Raw genomic sequence first — 20,087 nt, forward strand, 5'->3', positions numbered from 1 at the left:
ATTCAGAGCTATGATCCCCCACTTGAGGACAGACAAGGAGAAACAATGGGTGGGTATACAGAACTACCTATTTAGACCGGTCACGCTAGGGGAGTGGCTTTGGGCACCAGCAAAGGCGGCCCCTAGAAGGATACAATCGCACAAGATTCTGGGCCCGTTTTGGAATCTGTGGAGGGTCAAAAGGGAAATGGTGGGGGTCACAACATGGCCCTCGCCACTAAGCCACATATGGGCCCCCCCGATACGAGATCGCATCCCAGACCTCGAGAGGGTTAAAGATTGGTTTGAGGCAGGGTTGGAGAGAATAGGACAGGTCCTAAAGAAGGATGAATTCATAGGCCTAGAGGAGCTGGAAGAGGCCCTGGGTATAGGCAAAATCTCTGTATTTAAATACTTGCAGCTTAAAGTGGTGCTAATGGCGGAGGAATGGAGGGAGGGACTACAAAGGGAGCTGATGGGCACAGACAGGATACTGAACACAGAGAGGAGTACAAGGGGTGTAATTTCCAAACGGTATCAGGCCCTGTTGGAGGCGCAGGGTGGGGAGATAGACACATTTAAGAGGAGATGGGAGCGTGATATGGGAATGGAAATGGAAGCGGACCACTGGAGAAGATTATGTGTGAGTGCACACCGCACCTCGTTGACTTGCCAAAAATAAACTTCATGGGCTCAAGCTTTTATATGTGTGGCAGTGGGACCAAGTCAGGATATCAAAGATGTACCCAGGGGCGGACTCCATTGCTGGAGAAAATGCGGGAAAACAGCAGATTATTGGCACATGTGGTGGGGGTGCGAGAAGGTACAGAAGTACTGGAAGGAGATTCTGGGGTGGATAAAGGATCTGGAGAGGGTGACAGGCGCCCGGACCCCGTACCAGTATTGGTTGGCATGGAGATGGTAGAAGGGGACTAAATAAAACTTCTGCATATGACCCATTACCTGTTGCTAGCGGCCAGGGCGTGCCTGGTAGGGCTCCCGAGCGAAAGACAGTGGGCAACGAAAGCCATGGACTTTTATAGACTGGAACAGCTGGCCAGATAAATACATGATTTGACCCCATCAAGGGAAATGGAGTGGTCAGCCTTCCTCGAGAAGTATGACTCGGAAAGGCCACAACTGGATGCTGGGAAGGGGGCCCGGAGACTATAAATGACTCAATGGGGGGTGAATGAACGAGGCATGATGAACACAGATGAGGAGGGTGGAAGTGGGGAGGACTGGCTAGAACTGGACACAGGGGGAGAGGGAACAAACAGTGCTGGGGAACCACAACTTAGACCCGGCGGTGCTGATGAACATTCCACAAGTGAACATGGAAGAATGACTCTAAGCAGGCATGGGAATAAATGACCAAAGGAGTTGGGAAAACAGGATCCAGTGGAATTATTGATGTGGCCACCCCGGGGCCTTACGAGATGTAAGGTGTGAGTGGGAGGGGGAGCGTGGTAGTGGAGAGTGGAGGGTGAAAGCGCAGTTGTTGTTGGGGGGAGGGTGTAAATAGAAAATCTGCATGGTGAAAGATCTCCAAGTGCGAGAACACCAGTTTTGTATGCTTCATTTGTGCAAATTCACCAATAAAAATATTTTTGAAAAAAAAGAGTTTCAAACATTGCCAGAAAGTCCTTTTTCTGACCTCTGTATTAAATTGAAAAAAACATAGCAGGTCCAGTTGGCCTCATCGCCTTCAGCACGCTTGCACAAGCATGCCTGGTAAATGGGGCAAGGAGTTGCGGGTTTCTTATGAAGACAGCTCTCAATATACTGCAGAGCATGCAAAGCCAGGTAGCATGTGTGGGGGAGGTTGGATTCAACTTGGAACGCTGATCGATGCTGGACTGGGGTTTTAGAGAAATGTGTTGTAATTGAAGGAATCGTGAGCCTCTGGCTTGCTGGGAGAAGAACAGCACGTGCCATGATGGAATGGCCCTAAGGAAACAAGGAGGACGTGCCCCAGTAAGCTTTAGAACATCTTCCTGGAACTCACAACCTCTAGGAAAGAAGAACTCGAGGTGTGGCCAGAAGCTACTACAGGTAGCAGGCACCCACGTTGCAGAGCTGGGAATATGTGCTGAACCATACATGCTTATGCAGGTTTTCTGGATCCTCCAGGGACAAGAGGTGTGATTTTGCAGCCGTCTCATCATAACTCTGCAGCATAAATTCTTACAGTTTTCTGAATATTTTAGATTCTATTTAAAGAGTACAGCAACATTATTGAAAGAGAACAGGGTGCAGAAATATCACATTTGCTGAAAATAACTTTTACGTCATTGAAACGGGATTTATCTGAATAGATAGCTTCACATAGTTCATCTAGAACGAAGCTTGGCATATCTATTTGTGTTCTTTCTTTGCCCATGATGCTGCCTTTTGTGAAGGTTTTGGATTGGAAATCAGAGCAAAATGCCTGGAGAAGTGACATGAGCTCAGACCTGATTCCATGAGGGGTAGCCTGCCCTGATTCCATGATGCATAGTTCCCCCCACCCCCGATTCAATTAAGGATAGCCCAGCTCCGAGTCCAGAAAGGATAGCCCGCCCTGATTCCTTCAAAGAGAGCCCACCCTGATTCCTTCAAAGAGAGCCCACCCTGATTCCTTCAAAGAGAGCCCACCCCGATTCCTTCAAGGAGAGCACATCCCGATTCCTTCAAGGAGAGCACATCCCGATTCCTTCTAGGAGAGCACATCCCGATTCCTTCAAGGAGAGCACATCCCGATTCCTTCAAGGAGAGCACATCCTGATTCCATGATGCATAGCCCCTGCCCCAATTCTATGAAGGATAGCCCACACGGATTCCATGAAGGAGAGACCACCCTGATTCCATGAAGGTGAGACCACCCTAATTCCATGCAGGGGAACCCACCCTGATTCCATGATGCATGGCCCCCGCCCCGATTCTATGAAGGATAGCCCACACGGATTCCATGAAGGAGAGACCACCCTGATTCCATGAAGGTGAGACCACCCTAATTCCATGCAGGGGAACCCACCCTGATTCCATGATGCATGGCCCCCGCCCCGATTCTATGAAGGATAGCCCACACGGATTCCATGAAGGAGAGACCACCCTGATTCTATAAAGGATCGCCTGCCCTCATTCCATGACGGATAGCCGGACTCACCTTGGCATGTTGTATGACTGAAGGAAAGGAATTCTTTCAGCACGACGTGTGTCGCTCAAGGAATGTCGGTGAATTCTCTCCTGCAGGAGATAAAATATAAATAAGCACGGTTAGTTTATGAAATCTCTTTCAGAGTACTGCAGAGGACCAGGACTTTTAGCAATGTCCCATTTACCAAGCACTGGGCTAGCAGGTGAATTCCTAGCCTCATTAAGATCATCTGGCTAAAGCCACCTTCACCAGGAGAACCCCATCACCATGCATTCAATAAATGCTGTTAGCCTACGTTTCCTTTCATGTGAACTTTAAATGTCCTGAGTGATGATGGCTGCAATTTAGGGCAGGTGTCTTTTGATGTACTTCAGAAACATGACGCGGTCAGCTGCATTACAAGAGGCTCAACATCGAGTCCTTTACTTGAAAACTGGCCTTCTATTCACACTATAGCCACGCTTTTGGAGACCATATGCGGTCTTCTTCTAATACTCTTTCCGACTTTGGCCAATATCTTTTGTTTTGAAGATGCTTCCAAAATACCACCCGTCTTCTACTAAGTGCTCAATGGTTAATTTGTGATTTGGCAAAAAATGTTGCAAGCGTCACAGAGCCTATTTATTTATAGCAAAGTATATTGTCTGCATACTTGATTTCTGATCTCCCAATGTTGGAAACATTGTACAGGAACAAAAAACCCAAGCGAAGCCCATACTGAGGGCAGACCTTGGTGCGATTCCCTTTAGGTTATCAGAAGCACACATGGAACAACTTTGCTGAAGGAAAGGTCACTTTCTTTTTTGCATTAGCTTTTCTAATAGTTAATGCTGTACAATTTAAAAGTAACCTTTTCATGGGGGCTGGTCTGTATTTTTTTCATAGAAGAGCCATCCTCTAGGCAAGAGGCACACTATTTGATACCTAGGAATATACTTTGGCGTTGTGTACCCGTCCACCGGGGTTGGGGGGGTTACGGCCCATGGCCCCAGTTCGCTCAGGACATTAACGAGGGCCCAGCACAGTTACCCCCCGGTGTTTTGCCCGTGGAACGGGTACATAAGGCCATTAGCACCCTGGGTTACCAAAACGGCAACCCCGGGGTGCTAAAAAAAAAAGAATCTTTTACCAGCATGTCCACCATGGGAAGGCGAGGCCGGGCTCTGTATGGAGCCCCTCTTCCCTTTCCATGGCAGCCGTGGGAAGCTGAGAGGAAGGTGCGGCTGCGGCAGCCGCTGCAGCCGGAATACGTTGAGTGGGGGGAGGAGGAGTTCGTAAAGAAAAGAAAAACAGGGGAGAGCTTGGGGGGAGGAGATGGAGATGGGGGAATCCGGCCGTTATACGAGACAGTTAGGAACGCGGGCTTACATCGCTGGTTCAAGCCTGCTTCCTAGCAACCTGATTGGCTCCCCTGCCCAGGGTGCTAATTGTTTTTACAACTAGGGGCAGTTAAAAAGCCCCACACTAGCAAGCAGTCAGCCCCCCACATATGAAGAAGTGTCATGATGAAATATCTAACAGTGAACTGTAGGAATTGCGCATTTAGCTTCAACACATGGCTGCGTATATGACGTATTCCCATCAATTACTTTGAACAAGTTCTATTTACATTTTTAGGTTTGGGGTGAATGTGCCAGTTATATTTTAGGGCAGAAAACTCAGCAGCCTCTGCATTCCCATGTTTCCTTTTTCTTAGAGGGCCTACCCCCTCCCTGATCATCCACCATCCCCACCAAATCCCCTTCCCGTTACTCACACTGCACGGGTGGTAAACAGGAATGCTGTCGCTGGCAGAAAGGAACTGGAAAGAAGACCCAGCTCTCATTCCTGACCCTCTAGACCACTTCGCTTCATCATTTAATAACCCCATGAACTTTTATATTCCACACTGTCTTGTGTTGATGACAACAATGAAGTATTTAGCACCAATTTGAACTTATACTTGGTTTACCCTCCTTTGTGCTGATCAGAACTCATTTTTAGTCATGGAAGAGTAGCTTTCTCTTGCGTGGGAGGGTCATGCCCGCCAGGCACACAAAATCGGGGTACATTTGGCCGTGATATTGAACCGAAGTGTGTCAAATGCCTCTAAATCACAAACAAAAAAGAGTTTATCTTTAAACATTTTGCTGTCTCCTTTTACAAAAGTCTGTGGCTCCAGGTTGCATCTAAAAAAGTTACTCTGCGCATTTATTGTACAATGTAATGTGCAAATCACCATCATTATTATAGTACACAGTGGGAGTACCAACTTACCAACAATATAACGGCCGCCCATGAAAAGCAAATCAATTTGTATCAAAAGCCATTGTAATATCACGTTATTGCCTTCTTTGCAAGAGATAGCGTAATAACAAACGATAATCATATTGAAATCAATGGCACCTATAAAGGTCAATAGGTTAATGATGATGGATGATTGGCTATTTTGTTTTCTTAATTGAATATGAATGAATTTAGAGAGGTGGAGGAAGTGAGTGCTCCATTTTGAATGTTGATTTGATGATGTGGTTTGGACCATTGAAATCCAAACCTTGCATAGTGTGGAAACCAGAAAGAGTTAATCAGTGGGAAAATGGAAACAATGAAAGAGCACAACCATCTGGTACCGACCACAGGAACCAGATAGGGAGCACAATGGCATCTGAGACGACAGGTCACACCGGACAGAGGAAAGTAGATGGGAAACGAGCAAAGACCAGCAGCATGCAAAGACAGAGTGGAATGACAGGCGGCACTCTTAACAGGATGAGAGGAGCATGTTGGTCTTCTGTGATTTTGGGATGAGTGGTTTTCCCGGCAAAGCAGGCTCAGGCAGGCATGCAAGAGGTTAGTTCTACTCACTGTCGGAAGGTTTGCTATCAATTAGAAACGGCTCCTTTTCCATGATGTCCATTGGAATTTTAATACTTGGGACCTTTTCTGGGTAGGGACAGTCAGACTGTGGAAAAAGACGTGTAAATTGACTTAGCATGTCATCATGGTCATAACCCCCAACGGTCCTCCACTGAGCGCCATTCTCCCTCTTGCACGTTCTTGAGAACCTCTCTGATGTTTGACATGTGTGAGAAGGTGGCCATTCCAAACCTCCCCATTTCCATTCACACTTCAAAGCAACCCACTTCTACAGTACCATACCCCTTGAAAGTAATACAACAAAAAATACAACCCGATCGCTGAATTCTGAGTTTTATCCATGGCTCATTTTAAGGCTAAAGTTGTTAAATTGGGGGACTGCCATTTTTGGCTCTCCAGATGATTTGGGTGACAGCTCCCATCATCCCTGGCTTCCATCATCCTTGGCCAGCATAGTCAATGGCAAGGGATCATGGGAAGTGTAGTCCAAAACATCTGAAGAGCCAAAGGTTGCAGAACTCAGTGTTAAATAGATAGCACTTTTAGAGACCAAACTGCTACTTCCGCGTTCTCCTTAAAAGCCAGCAGGTGGTGCATCATTTTTAAAAGAGAACCCTCATAACCGTTTGCACTACTTAGCCTTCCATTTACATTACTATACATTTATGCAACTGAGTTTTCTTATCAAAATTAATATAAAACCTTTAAGAACGAGCATTAAGGTGTCAACTGCAGACAAAAATCTGGCACTGTTTTTACATCGTCAATCAATTTTCTGCATGTTTTCCTGCACTTGACAAAGAGCACAATGTCATCAGTCGTGCTCCAAGTTATTCTGGTTTATGGCGTTGTGTACTGATGTAGAACTAGCATCATAGTTTAAAGAATACACTCCAGAGGGTACGTCCTCCCATAAAACACACTCCTGTTTATTCAAATTGTTCGCGTGTCCTTTAGTGAAGAAGGTCTTCGCCGTAGCACTACAAAAACGAGCTCTAGTTCCCAAAAACATTCTATAGTAGCAGTATACCAAAAAGCATTCTGTAGTAGCAGTATACCAAAAAACATTCTGTAGTAGCAGTATACCATAAAACATTCTGTAGTAGCAGTATACCATAAAACATTCTGTAGTAGCAGTACCAAAAAACATTCTGTAGCAGCAGTATACCAAAAAACATTCTGTAGTAGCAGTATACCAAAAAACATTCTGTAGTAGCAGTATACCAAAAAACATTCTGTAGCAGCAGTATACCAAAAAACATTCTGTAGTAGCAGTATACCATAAAACATTCTGTAGTAGCAGTACCAAAAAACATTCTGTAGCAGCAGTATACCAAAAAACATTCTGTAGTAGCAGTATACCAAAAAACATTCTGTAGTAGCAGTATACCAAAAAACATTCTGTAGTAGCAGTATACCAAAAAACATTCTGTAGCAGCAGTATACCAAAAAACATTCTGTAGTAGCAGTATACCATAAAACATTCTGTAGTAGCAGCACCAAAAAGCATTCTGTAGCAGCAGTACCAAAATACATTCTGTAGTAGCAGTATACCATAAAACATTCTGTAGTAGCAGTATACCATAAAACATTCTGTAGTAGCAGTATACCAAAAAACATTCTGTAGTAGCAGTATACCATAAAACATTCTGTAGTAGCAGTACCAAAATACATTCTGTAGTAGCAGTATACCCAAAACATTCTGTAGTAGCAGTATACCAAAAAACATTCTGTAGTAGCAGTATACCAAAAAACATTCTGTAGTAGCAGTATACCAAAAAACATTCTGTAGCAGCAGCATACCAAAAAACATTCTGTAGTAGCAGTATACCATAAAACATTCTGTAGTAGCAGTACCAAAAAGCATTCTGTAGCAGCAGTATACCAAAATACATTCTGTAGTAGCAGTATACCCAAAACATTCTGTAGTAGCAGTATACCAAAAAACATTCTGTAGTAGCAGTATACCCAAAGCATTCTGTAGTAGCAGTATACCAAAAAACATTCTGTAGTAGCAGTATACCAAAAACATTCTGTAGTAGCTGTATACCAAAAAAGTAGTGGAACTGTTGCATTGCTGGGGAATGGGGTAGGTTTGAATAGAGTGCCACACATGTGTCATGGGGTTGGGGCTAGGGGACGGTTCACAGCCAAGTGGCTGGAATAGGCACACAAAAAAAGGCTGTCCCTGTATTGTTTTCATTTTTCTCTCAGTGGGTACCCCCACGGGTTGTCTTACACTAGCCCAAGTGACTAGTCACTAATGCTCCTACTACAACTGCACACTTGTCTAGTGTCACAATGGGACAGATTCCATCCTGGGGGTGCAGACGGCATAACATCAAATATGAGCAGCAAGCACATAGCAGGGCCAATATGGAAGCAGGTCCACTAGCTTAATATCTCCTACCCCCTTCATTGTTATTTTCCCTTATTCTCACTCTTAAGCATATTACACAAGATGAAAAACATAACCAGAGGATAAGAATGAAACTGGAGTTTTGCTGGATATTGACATATGGTTACCTAAGGAACCATGTCTCTGGAAACGAAGATAACGTCATGTCTTGTAGGCGGAGGACCTCTTCACACACCAATCAGTTATAGAGAGACAAAGTACATTTGATTTCCTAACTCTTATATTACAAATAAAGTCACATCACAAAATTATCTCAAGGAAGAAATGGAATTGTCGTGCCTCTTCACTAACTTGAACATCCCATAGTCTGCAGTGTTCCCTACTGTGCAACGTCAAGCTCTTCTCTGGTCAAATATGCCTCTTGGCCAAGTAAAATACCTAGTTATATCTATACGCTCAACTTCTACCAAAAAGGCATTTATGTGGCTTAGAGCAATGTAAACATACAATGATGAGTACAAAACTCCTCATCAGAGGCCACTTTACTACTTTGTAAAAAGAGAAATAATAAGTACCTACCTAGGTTCCTAGTCTTTCTTGTTTTCCACCGTCTTGTTTTCTGAGTGCTGGCAAACACACCCACCAACCCACATCCCTGCCACACACACGAACCCACCTTCCGTGAAGCCGCACTTCCAATGCACAAACTACACATCAACAGGTGCTAGCATATTTGAATATCCTCAGCACTAGGCAACTCGGAGATTCCAATATATTTGCTTTCTACACTGTATGCATTAATATAGGGGGTGGGGTGACATTTACGTTCTAGCTCTATTCAACTGAGAAGATAATTGCCTCTTATCATGGTCGATCCTCCGCTTAAACTGGTCCAGTTGTCTACATCTATCGGCAGAACCCTTAGCATGATATGTTATGTTGATAAGCTTATATAATGTGCAAATCACCAATGTGGTGGTCTGACAGCACCAAGGCTTTTAGCGTCAGAGATTCAACAAATTCTAGTGCCGCGATGAGATTAAACAGAAGGCAGCGTTGCGCCGTGCGGGCATTAAACTGAACGGATTGCGCCAGCCATCCATGAGGAATTGTTCACTCTGCATTCGCTGAGGATCTGCAACCCCAACAGCACAAACTCAAACCAGGAACTCAATTAGATCAAATGTCAGGCTGGAGAGCTGCATGTAATATCAGCATTAGCCGCCCATATGTCACTGATGAATGTGAAGCAGGACCAGGGAACAGAAGTCACGCACGGCTTCACAGCAGAGACAGGCCCTTGCCCTGGGTTAAATGTTAAGCCGGGATTAACAAAACCACAGTGAAATACCTCGAACATCGTGACTGAGCGAGCACAGCACGTCCCCGTGCTGGCAGGGCACGCTTTCATCTCCATCACAATGCTCTGGTGTTAACATGGCTCCTAACGGTGGTGCCAATGAGGATACTAATCCGATGGGGCGACACAAGGAGTGAAAGCCTGGCAGGCAGCCTTGACCCAATGTCCTTGCAATATCCCCACTGCACTCGAAGAAAAGTCAAAGGGTGCACTGGAAGCTAGAAACGCGAATGCAGGTATGGGCACATGGCGCATGCGATCACTTTTCCGTTTGGTGATCTGTCACTAGAAGTATTGCACTGAAAGCGGGATCACAAAGGGATTGAGTGTTGATGCGCAGACCTTTCACTCTATAGTGATTGCACCATTCGTATACAGTTCAGCCATCTTGTTAAACTTTCAGAAATTTTACTAGCTTCTCAAATCTATGATGATTATTTTTAGATGGAATAGTGGACTAAAAAAATGAATTCTTGGTGTCTAAAGCAATCTCGGAGAACTTTTCTCTGCCCACGTTCTGGGCAGCACCCCGGTCCCCTGGTTGGTAACTGAGCAAGGCACTGGTTTTAAACAGCAGCACCCCCACAATGTGACTAAACGAGAGTCGGTGTGTGCTTGGCTCCAGATGCCGCTGCTCTGGAATGGAGCGTGCTACTACTGAAGAGGGCGAGTAGGTGATTTACCAGGTGGTTTAGGTGGCAGGGTCAGGGCTTTCCCCCACACCCAAAGAGTTCAGTTCCTTCTCTTGGAAAGGAATACCCGTACTGTGTATTTTCTTCTTGGAAGTTCTGTGAGAATGCCCTACAGCTGAGTTGTGTGCCACTACGCCTTCTCCTGCATTCCTCTGTCACACATTGATGGGAGGGGATAGGCTGGGCCTCTGCATGGTACAGCTGTGAGAATGCTCACCTCCAATCATAACACCGATAGAAGGTGTACAGCTTCTAAAACGTTTGCATCTGATTCCAAAGGTAAGAACAATGCAATATGGGAGCAATGTCTAACCCAAGCATGTAAGTCTAGGGATGTGTTCTAGATATATATTGCTATTCAATGAAGCTGGGTAGATCCACTATCACACCCCCAGCGCAGCCAGAAATCCAAACAGCATGTCTGGAGAAGGCAACACACTTTTCCTGCAAAGAATGGAAACATCACATGTCCCCCAAAGTGCATCAGTTAGTTTGCCCATTTCTGCCTGCGCGGCTGCACTGTGAAGAGATTATAGTCCGCAGTAGAGAGCTTCACCTGCCATTATATGCTATATCCCAAATTGCAGGCCCAAGCTGTAGATCGGGGCCAAAACGAGCGTGGTGGCACATATAACAAAGGGGGTAGCCTTTCACTGATGGTCTACAATGCTATAAACAACATTCCATCTATTGAGGGCAACATTTACTAAACATAATAGTGACAGAGAGTGCAAATATTGGAACATAGGCCAATATCCTCTGTCATTAGACATCTTCCACACCAGTATTTTCAACGGTGCACTCAACATATCAATGATCTGATAACCATAAAACATGAATCCACGCTGGACAGTGGTGGCAAATTGATAAGACCAAACCATGTCTAGACTGCTCCATTAGCTGAGATATGATGGTCATCCTAACACCGACTCCAAAACCAGTGACTTATTTCTTTATGCCATCCATATCCCCCCACCACCTAAACTTGCCCACACCCAATAGCTCAAGGTGCACTCCCAAAATAGTGCCCCATGAACATTCGCAGGTCACAGATCCACATTTTGGTGTCCCACAAATATTGAGGGGTCACACTTGGGGGTCGAAAACGCCATCCCATCAATACTCCAAAGCATTCTGTTTCCCCTGATCTTCCCTCCCCTGTTCTCTGTAGCTTCTCTCACCCCCACAGTTCCTCAAGCAGTAAAAGGTGTTTTCTATTTCCATTGTAAAAGCGCTGGATATAGAAAAAAGTGGCATTGCTGGGAATTCCGTTTATTTCTATAGAAATTGGGTGTATATGTCTCTCTTAGGGGCTGTGAAAGGGTTAACAATCCCCAATGCCACGTGGGTGACAGCCAGACCCCAGTAGGGCAGTTGGGTATATTTTATATAATTTCCCAAATGACCCCCTGGCCACCTCTTCTGATAATGCCACTCAAAAGAGGAAAAAAGGTACATTGTAAGTAAACTCTAATTCTAGGCCTAATGCACATATTATTTACGTCTCTTCCCTAGTAACTGTCCTGGGTGTATGCCCCATTATACCACCCCTCAACCACCTGGCATACTATCACCCAGACAACCATCCAATATTGAAAAGGCACCCACCCAGGTCCTGTCGCCTCAATGGAATAGGTATCATATGTACAATATGGTTGCAAGAAATTACATTATTTTCTTACTGTTCAATAGAAACGTTAACAGAGGACCCTGTGGAGGACAGCAGCACATTTGGAAAATGGAGAACATCTGGGCGACATCGAATCACCAACAAGTCTAGTGGTTCAGGTTATCGTGGAACTCATCTTCCCAGCACTTCCACCCACACCCCTATTCTCAGGAGCGGGCATGTTTCCAGGACGTGACCCAAAGGCAGGACACTGTGTGTCCTTTCTGAAAATGCTGGAACATTGCTTACATCTTCGACATCGCTGTCTACGCTGCCCTTCTTCTTCTTCTTCTTTTTCTCATCCTCCTTTTTCTTCTTATCTTTTTCAGGAATGACATCATCTAGGAAGCTGAGATCGTGCTGGGAGAAGAAGTAGTCCATGGCTTTTCTGACAGCTACAAGGGCCAGGATCTGTAATGAGGGAAACATTAAGCATTCGCTTTAGAATTCATGGGAGCCCGCCACGGGCATCCTACCTCTCACAAATTCAAATGATCATTTACATTCCTTACACAAAAAACAGGCATTACGATCGGACTCTCACCAGCTTCTCACGATTCCTAAATGTCGCAGGAAACGACTGGGGGGGTCGCTCCTTTTCTGTCTTGGTGCCCAGCCTACGGAATGCCCTCCCTTTAGGCTTAAGGACTCTCGCTGACTATCTTCCCTTCAGGAGAGCCCTGAAGACACATTTGTTGCATCTTTCTCTCTCACCTTGCTAGATCTCTGTGCCACCCGAGCCTCTGAGTCTGCCCACTCCCGTCAGCGCCTAGACGCCCTATGGGCCTTAGCTGCACTCTACAAATCTTATAATAATATTAATAATAATAATATTTGGTGATAAACACTCTGGGAGGGGCGTGAGTTTAATTTTAATGTGATCATCTGCTTAATGTGTGATTCATTGAGAAGGATAATGAAGGAAGGATAACTGTCTGACCTACCATCACTGGAAAGATTATAGCAGCCACAGTCGACTTGAGAATCCAGAGCATGGCCAGGCACACCACCTGAAGGAACGTAAAGAGATGAACCCGGCGTAGCGGGACGTGACGCAGGTAGATGAAATCCGGCTGGTGCTTGGGGGGCATCAACAGCAGCTTCAGGCGGTCCATGAACTGGGAGTGGGAAAGAGAAGCCATGAAGAAACCATGTTACCCCTGCAACAGGATGAGAAGTAACACATGCAGGGGGCGATGCACAAAAAAGTTTCTGTGAGTAGATCGGATTCACAGGGAATATGTCGGGAGCAAGCCAGAGGTACTCATTCATTTCTTTAGTAATTAAATAGCCCTCACCACTTTTATGTCTGGAGTAAGTCAGAGTGACTCGTTGCAACTTCTTTGTGAATCGAATAACACTCTCCAGATTTAATACAGGAGTAATTCAAAGTATTTTTTTTGAAAATCGGCCCAAAAATGAGTACATATTATGAGGAATATACATTTAAAACATTAACATTTTTGCAAACACAGTGGCCTGCAGATACTTAATTCCCTGCTTTTGGCGGATTGGTAGACACACGTTCAGGACAGGAAGAAGTGCCTTGGAATGCAGAGACCGACTTAAATAGTTATTTCCTTCAGTCGCCAAAGGTGTTCTGATTGTAGATCATTTGAAGCAGCTTGTAGGGGACAGGGGCTTGGTGTGATTCAGGGAAGAAGAGAACACAGGCAGGGATTCCAAACCTGAGTTCACCAGGAGAATCCGGAATCCCTCTATGAACCACAGTGCTGCATTTCTCAGTGGGATGAGTCTGTTTTCAAGGAAAAGAAATGGCACATCTGGCTTTGTGTACAAACAAGTATCTGCAAATCGAAGGTTTCATGCTGGGATCAATGCACATTGGGAGTTACTGCTGAAAACTCAGGAGAGCAAAAAGAATTCGACAGACTGGGTAAGGGGCCATGCTCAGTCAGTCATGTGGGTAACTCTGGACAGAATAGCGCTCTGATGAACTTACAAGAGCAATCTTGCAAAAGGCCAAGTGTGACCTTCTGAATAGCTAGAGAAGTAACAATCATGAAGAAAAAGTTACTCACAGTAGTGACTTCTGTACTCCTAATCCAGAGTCATCTTTCCTTCATACCATATGGGCGTCCACTGTAGGGGACGGGCCAGAGCATGCAGCACCGCAAGAGTGCTTTCCCCTTTAAATTGTAGACTTGCGCCGGGCGCGGCAGAGTGGGTGGGAGTGTCTTCAGCCTGCGAGCCCCGCCTACCAGAGACCAGCCGTCAGTGCCCCATTTTCTGCAAGAAAGGCCTCAGAAAACTATTTTGAGGGGATTGGAGGGAGGGCCAAATGGAGGAAAGGGGACTCTGGACTAGGGGTACAGAATTTGCTACTGTGAGTAACTTTTTCTCACTCCAAGTCCCATCCCGTTTCCTTCATACCATATGAGCAAATACAAAGCACGTGAATCTGATGGGAGGAGGAACCTGAACTGCACTGGGAGAACAGATTACTCAAAAATGCAGAATCCATGCGGGACGTAGCATCCATGTAGTAATGTTTATGAAAAGCAGAGGGTGTTGACCAAGCCATTGCCTTACTGATTATATCCCAACACACCCTCCTGTTGAAGGCGAGGCTGTAGCTCTGGCCCTCGCTGCGTGCGCATGCAAACCGGTGGGGGAGGAATCCGTTGAATCTTGTATGCCTCCAGGATGGTGGAAATCATCCATCGCGCAATTGAGGCCCTGGACGCCCCATGCCCTAGAGATGATCCCCCAAATGTGGCAAAAAGAGCTTCTGACTTAGGGACTTGTTCAGTGCGTGCCAGATAACACCTGAGAGCTCTGCGTACATCCTAAGAGTGGAGAGTTTCTTCAGCTTTGGAAGTCGGGTTGGAAAAAATGTATTTAAGCATATTTCTTGATTGATGTGGAATGAGGACACAATCTTAGGAAGCAAAGAAGGGTGTGTTCCTAACACAACGTTGTCATTGTGGAAAACCGTAAAAGGCTCAGAAGAAGATATGGTATGAATTTCACTTATTCTACTTACGGAGGTGAGCTATACAAGGAGAACTATTTTCAAGTTACCAATTCAATATCAGCCGAAAGAAAAATATTTAGCTCCCACAGGGGTATGGTTTTTTGACTGGAGGGGACATTCCTAAGAGGCCTTCTAAATGGCACTTAACAATAGGGTTCGCAGAGGAGAGAAGTGTATCTTACGAGTTTCTATATGCGCCAATGTTGGCCAGGTAACTTCTGCAAGTATCTACTTGTACTCCTGATTGTGCGAAGTAAAATGAAGCAGAAAGGACTTCATCCACCTTGTATTTTCAGGGTTTAGCTTTCTTGTCTAGTGCACAGTGGCAAAACCGCATCCATTTTGTATGGTATTCAGACCTCTTGAATGGTTTTCTGTCTGAATAACTTTTAAGTTGTCATTGGAAAAGCCCAAAAGCCTGACCTGAAAGCAGCTTGTTTTTCTGTCAGTAAATGCAGCAATCTTGTCCTCTTTTGAAAGTAAGGCTGTAGAATTAGCTGATGACGAAGAAGCTGAAGATGCTGACTTCCCATGCAAAGATGCAGCTGAGACCACAGAATACAATGGTTGAGGGTGAGTAGAAAACTCAGATGACATCTGTCTGTATCTTGCGTGTATTTCCTTATTTGTAGGAGGGTGTGTGAGGCTTCTGCCAGGTTTATGCTGCTAGAAATAAAAACTCTTTTTGCAACGGGATGTCAGACAGCCCAGACGATTGCATGGCTTGCACCTCCGCAAAAACCTCACCTTCAGAAGCAGTCTCTTGGGGGGTGCAATGCCCAGAAAGGAAGAAATGACCACCACCCAACTATGGAAAGATCTGGCAGATAATGATAACTCCTCCACCTGCCCCTCATTACTCATATTCAGAGTCTGGAACAGGAGTGGATGAAGACGACCGATCAGGGACTTCTGCAGTCTTATCAGGGATGACCCCCCTGCGGAGGAGAAGGAATTGTAGGGAGATTGGGTTGCAGAGGCCCCGCAGTCTGAGGCGCAGCTCAGTCTGTCCAGCTTCTTGTTGATCTGGGTGTTGGCCCTGGGCTTCTCCCAGACCTTTCTCACCAGAAGGACATCCTTCTGGAGAGGCATGCCAGACCGGATCATGGTGCAGTTGTCCAAAACCTCTGCTAGCACTGCCGACTCCTGGGGGGCTTCCTCTGGCAGAGGGAGGCCCAAGAACTCTGCTAGACCCTGAAAGGCCTTAATGGATCCCGAGGGCCCATTGTCCTGGGCATCATTGCCGTCATGGCCCCCACGCCTCTTTTTGACAGACCGTAGGGAGTCCGGACCCAGAGGAGGGACCGGCACTGGAAACGGCAGCGCTGGAGGAACGGGAAGTGGACCCAGAGGAGGAAGCCGGGGAGGAACCACCTGCAGGATAACCTCTTTTACTATATCCTTTCGGAGCCCTGTCATCTTTGGGGAACGCAGGAGGAAGAGGAATGCTCGAAGAAGCAGTCCTCTGTAGGTGCCAAATCCCTAGGTGCCCGGCCCTCCAAGGCAATGGCTCACCACTCCTGGTCAAAGCGCCGGGCGCCTGATTTGTGTAGCTGTAAGGTTGCGATGTGTAGATGTACCCTTGAGGAGACCAGATGCCTGTACCATAAAGACCGCTGCTGCTTCCGGAGGGAAGGGGGCTGGTATCTTCCTGCAAAGCCCATTCAATTGGCAAAAGCACGGGCGGGCCCTGAGTTGAATCCAAAATGGCCACCGGTCTGGCAGGCTCCGCCACGTGCCGCTCCACCATTTTGAAGCCTTGTCCATGCCCTGGGTAGGAGGGTGCAAAGGCCCTGAAACACAAGAGGCCTTAGACATGGGAGGATACAACCTGGCTCTTGCACCCAAAGCAGAAACGTCGACCTCAGAGATGGCTCTGGTAGGTGCCGAGCCCTCGACCGGAAGGGCCGGTTGTTGTAACGCTGTGATTCACAATCTCAGAGCGAGCTCCGGTAGTCTGGACGCCCTCGACACCTGTGTCGGCAGTCATGCTGGATTGTGCCGAGGCCTGACTCTTGGAGCTGGCACCCAACAATCCCTTATCCCTTGGACAGCCCAGTCGAGTCCCTGAGCCTTGGAAGCCAGCAGCCTGGATGGCCTGGATAGCCAGGATGGCCTCAGGTCTGCCCCCCAAGGGCCTGGAACAGCCCCCTGACCCAAGCCTTAGAGGCCAAGGGCCTGCCAGAACCTGAATCAGTGGAACCCTTGTCCGTGGGAACCCCAGGGAAGCAGTTGCCACTCTGAGGAGCCATGCTGAACAGATGGCCTACCTTGTCTTGATGAGAGGTCCTGGAGACGAAGTCCTTAAGGTGGGGTGGAGGAGAAGTTTGGAAGATCTCCAAGCGGTGGTCGGGCCCTGGGTCCTCAAGACAGAGTGCATGGGGTCTGGGGCCAGGAACGAGCGGTCGCATGAGGCTTATCTCGTGAATCCTCCTGCAGCCGACATGCGCCGGGGGAGGCGAGGCACCCAAGGGAGGTTAAATAAGATTGAAAAACAAAAACTGGGACGAAGCGGAAAGTTAAAAAAGTCTCTGCGCTGGCTGCTAGATCCGACACCGACTGTGCTGAAAAAGGGACTGGGGAGAGGCGCTGGAGTGCATGGCCTCAGCGGGGCATTCCCATGCCCGAGGCTGCACCCCCGCACACTATACTAAATTAAAAGGGGAAGTTCATTTTTCGCTGCCAATCTTGGAAAGTTCTTTGACAAAAAGGGTAGGGACATTGCAATGGTACAGGGATTTTCCTCCTCCAAACCCCATACATCATTGGCAGTTAAGCAGCAGATATTGTAATGTCATTCCCTGAAAGTGGGGAAGATCTGAGCAGCAGTTACCTTTTTGAACCCTTCTTCTTAAGCTGTTGGCTGAAAAGGATTGAGTACAGCATGAGCCTAATCTTTCTAATTACAAGTTCCACCTCGCCAGCTTCCAATACCACCTGCACTTCAAATTGCAAAAGGAGACAGTGTGGAGACATCTTGCGTTTGGAAGAGCATGGAAAAGGAGACATTTCAAAATCAGGATGGGCTAACCCTTTGCATTTATGTGCAGTGCCCATAGGTTCTAAGAAGCATGCTTTACTGCAAAAGGGGTTTGTTCACTCTACCACCTAAATAGAATGGTAAAAAATATTGAGTATGTTTCCTCAATGGAAAGTATCACAAGTTGTGGAGATGCGTTTGGCAGTGAGGATTATTAGTGAAGGAGGTAAAGGTTCAATGTGTAGTTCTCCTGGCAGATTTAGACCCACAGCACCAAGGGCTGACTTACCAGGAAGTTCCTGGGGATTGCTGTTATTGCTCTAATAGTTTTTCTGTGTACTAGGCTCTGCCATGCAAGGTGAAAGAGTCAACGGACCAGCCAGACCTAAGTTCTGTTTAAAAAAGGTTTTATTGAATGAAGTGTACAAAGGATGGCGAAAACAAACACACAAAATGGGCCTTTACCAACTAAAACTATCAGGGATATCTATATCCCTCCAAGGCCGAGGCAGTGTCGTGGGAGGGAGTGCGTCTGAAGGAAATGAAAATGCTCAAGCTCAAGTCTATGATAGCCAGGTACCAGGTTCCCGTAGTCCTGTGTTGTGGGTTTCCAGGGGTTACTGAACCCTGGCATTGCATGCTTTCAGGAGTACTCAAACCCTTCTCTCAGGCTCAGAGTTAGCATCAGGTTTTAGTGTTTCCCTCACCCTTCTTCCTAAAGTGACATGTAGGACTATCTACAGCCTGTCAGTTTTGTTGTGCCACCTCAAGGAACGAGAGGCAGAGTTTCTGCACCACAGGAGCGCCCAGGCCCCCCCACCACCAGTTTTCTTCTTGGGGCTGTTGGTCCATTTCCCGTCATTAAGAGCAATGAAGGAAGGGTTCTGTGTTTTCTTAAAGGCTGAGTCTCCCCGACCTGCCTACCCCTTCCTCCCAGTGTACTGGTCTTGGTCCTCTCTTTTGCCTCTCATAATCTCCCTGCCATGTGCTCATTCCTCATCCAACATCTAACATCTGACTAGGGACAACTGGGCCTGCAGAAAACTTCTTCGCCTGACTATTTTTCATGCTCCTCAGTACTTCTACTTCCTTCTGATGTTCTCCAACCACCTTCCTATTCTCCTCAACTGCCTTCTGCTGCTCTCTGCTTTCCTCAACACTTTTAAAATTTCTGTCTTCTTCAGATTACTCCTAATCTTTTTCAACCACCTCTGTCTCCATCTCTCTTCTCCCATCTCCTCTCCAAACTCTCTTTGCCACTGTCTAAAAACTTCTCCATCTCCTTCCCAACAACTCCTGATAGTCTCCTCCTCTCTGATATTCACCCACCTGCTCTCTCTTGTATATTTCAACCTTCTGATTTTCCTTACCAACCTCCTTAAACTCTCCATTTACTCCAGGCCTCACTGTCTGCACCAACCTCTTCAAACAGTCACCATCTGCTTCCTGACATGTTTCAACACAATCCACCTTATTGTCACCAAATCTATGTGAAAATATCAAGTCCATTACTGTGAAGCCGAAAATGCACATTTCTTTCTTTTACCCCATTTCTCTGCATATAAATGCGTTGGGAGATCCCCCGCAGCTCCCCCATACTCACCCACACTTTTTATTAACTTAACCCAACCCCCGACATATACATGCAGGGAAATTGGGTCATTTAAAATCAGCATTTTCGGGTTCGCAGTGATGGGCTGTGATATCTTTTAGTAATACCTTATCACCAACCTCCTACTAAATACCCCTCAGATTAAAAGCCCTTCTTCAGCCTCCTGGGCATGTATCCACAACAGGTCCCTGCTGACATGGCCTCATCCAGCTCCCAGGTATCCCGTCTAGTCTAGTATGTATTTATCCATAACAAATTCATCCTAGTGAGGCCTCACACAGCCCCCCAAATCTCCCTTACAGCCTCCCTGATCTGGCCTCACCCCAGCCTCCTGTATCATCTTCCAACTAGTTATCTCTTGCCTGGCGTCACCAAACCGCTTGAACCTCTCCTCCAGCCTCTTCTGTTTTCCCTCCATATTCACCTATCACTTCCAAAGTTCA

At 46.4% G+C, this 20,087-nt stretch overlaps 1 protein-coding gene across 7 annotated transcripts in view; it reads right to left on the bottom strand.

The window, feature by feature from the left end:
• SLC4A4 (solute carrier family 4 member 4) overlaps positions 1–20,087 on the bottom strand; it is a 1,258,962-nt gene that overhangs the window by 36,123 nt on the left and 1,202,752 nt on the right. For 4 of the 7 annotated variants that reach the window (XM_069626273.1, XM_069626270.1, XM_069626274.1 and 1 more), the window contains 3 exons: positions 12,999–13,172; positions 12,304–12,465; positions 3,128–3,207 (listed from right to left, as the gene is read on the bottom strand). In XM_069626273.1, coding sequence (XP_069482374.1) covers positions 3,128–3,207; positions 12,304–12,465; positions 12,999–13,172 — 416 coding nt within the window. Of the gene's footprint in view, positions 1–3,127; positions 3,208–5,962; positions 6,060–12,303; positions 12,466–12,998; positions 13,173–20,087 lie in introns of all 7 variants that reach the window. The other 3 variants (XM_069626272.1, XM_069626275.1, XM_069626276.1) reach the window with 1 other exon arrangement.

The sequence above is a fragment of the Ambystoma mexicanum genome, chromosome 6p (genome assembly GCF_040938575.1).
Source record: "Ambystoma mexicanum isolate Mex_15411 chromosome 6p, UKY_AmexF1_1, whole genome shotgun sequence".
NCBI classification, from domain to species: domain Eukaryota; kingdom Metazoa; phylum Chordata; class Amphibia; order Caudata; family Ambystomatidae; genus Ambystoma; species Ambystoma mexicanum.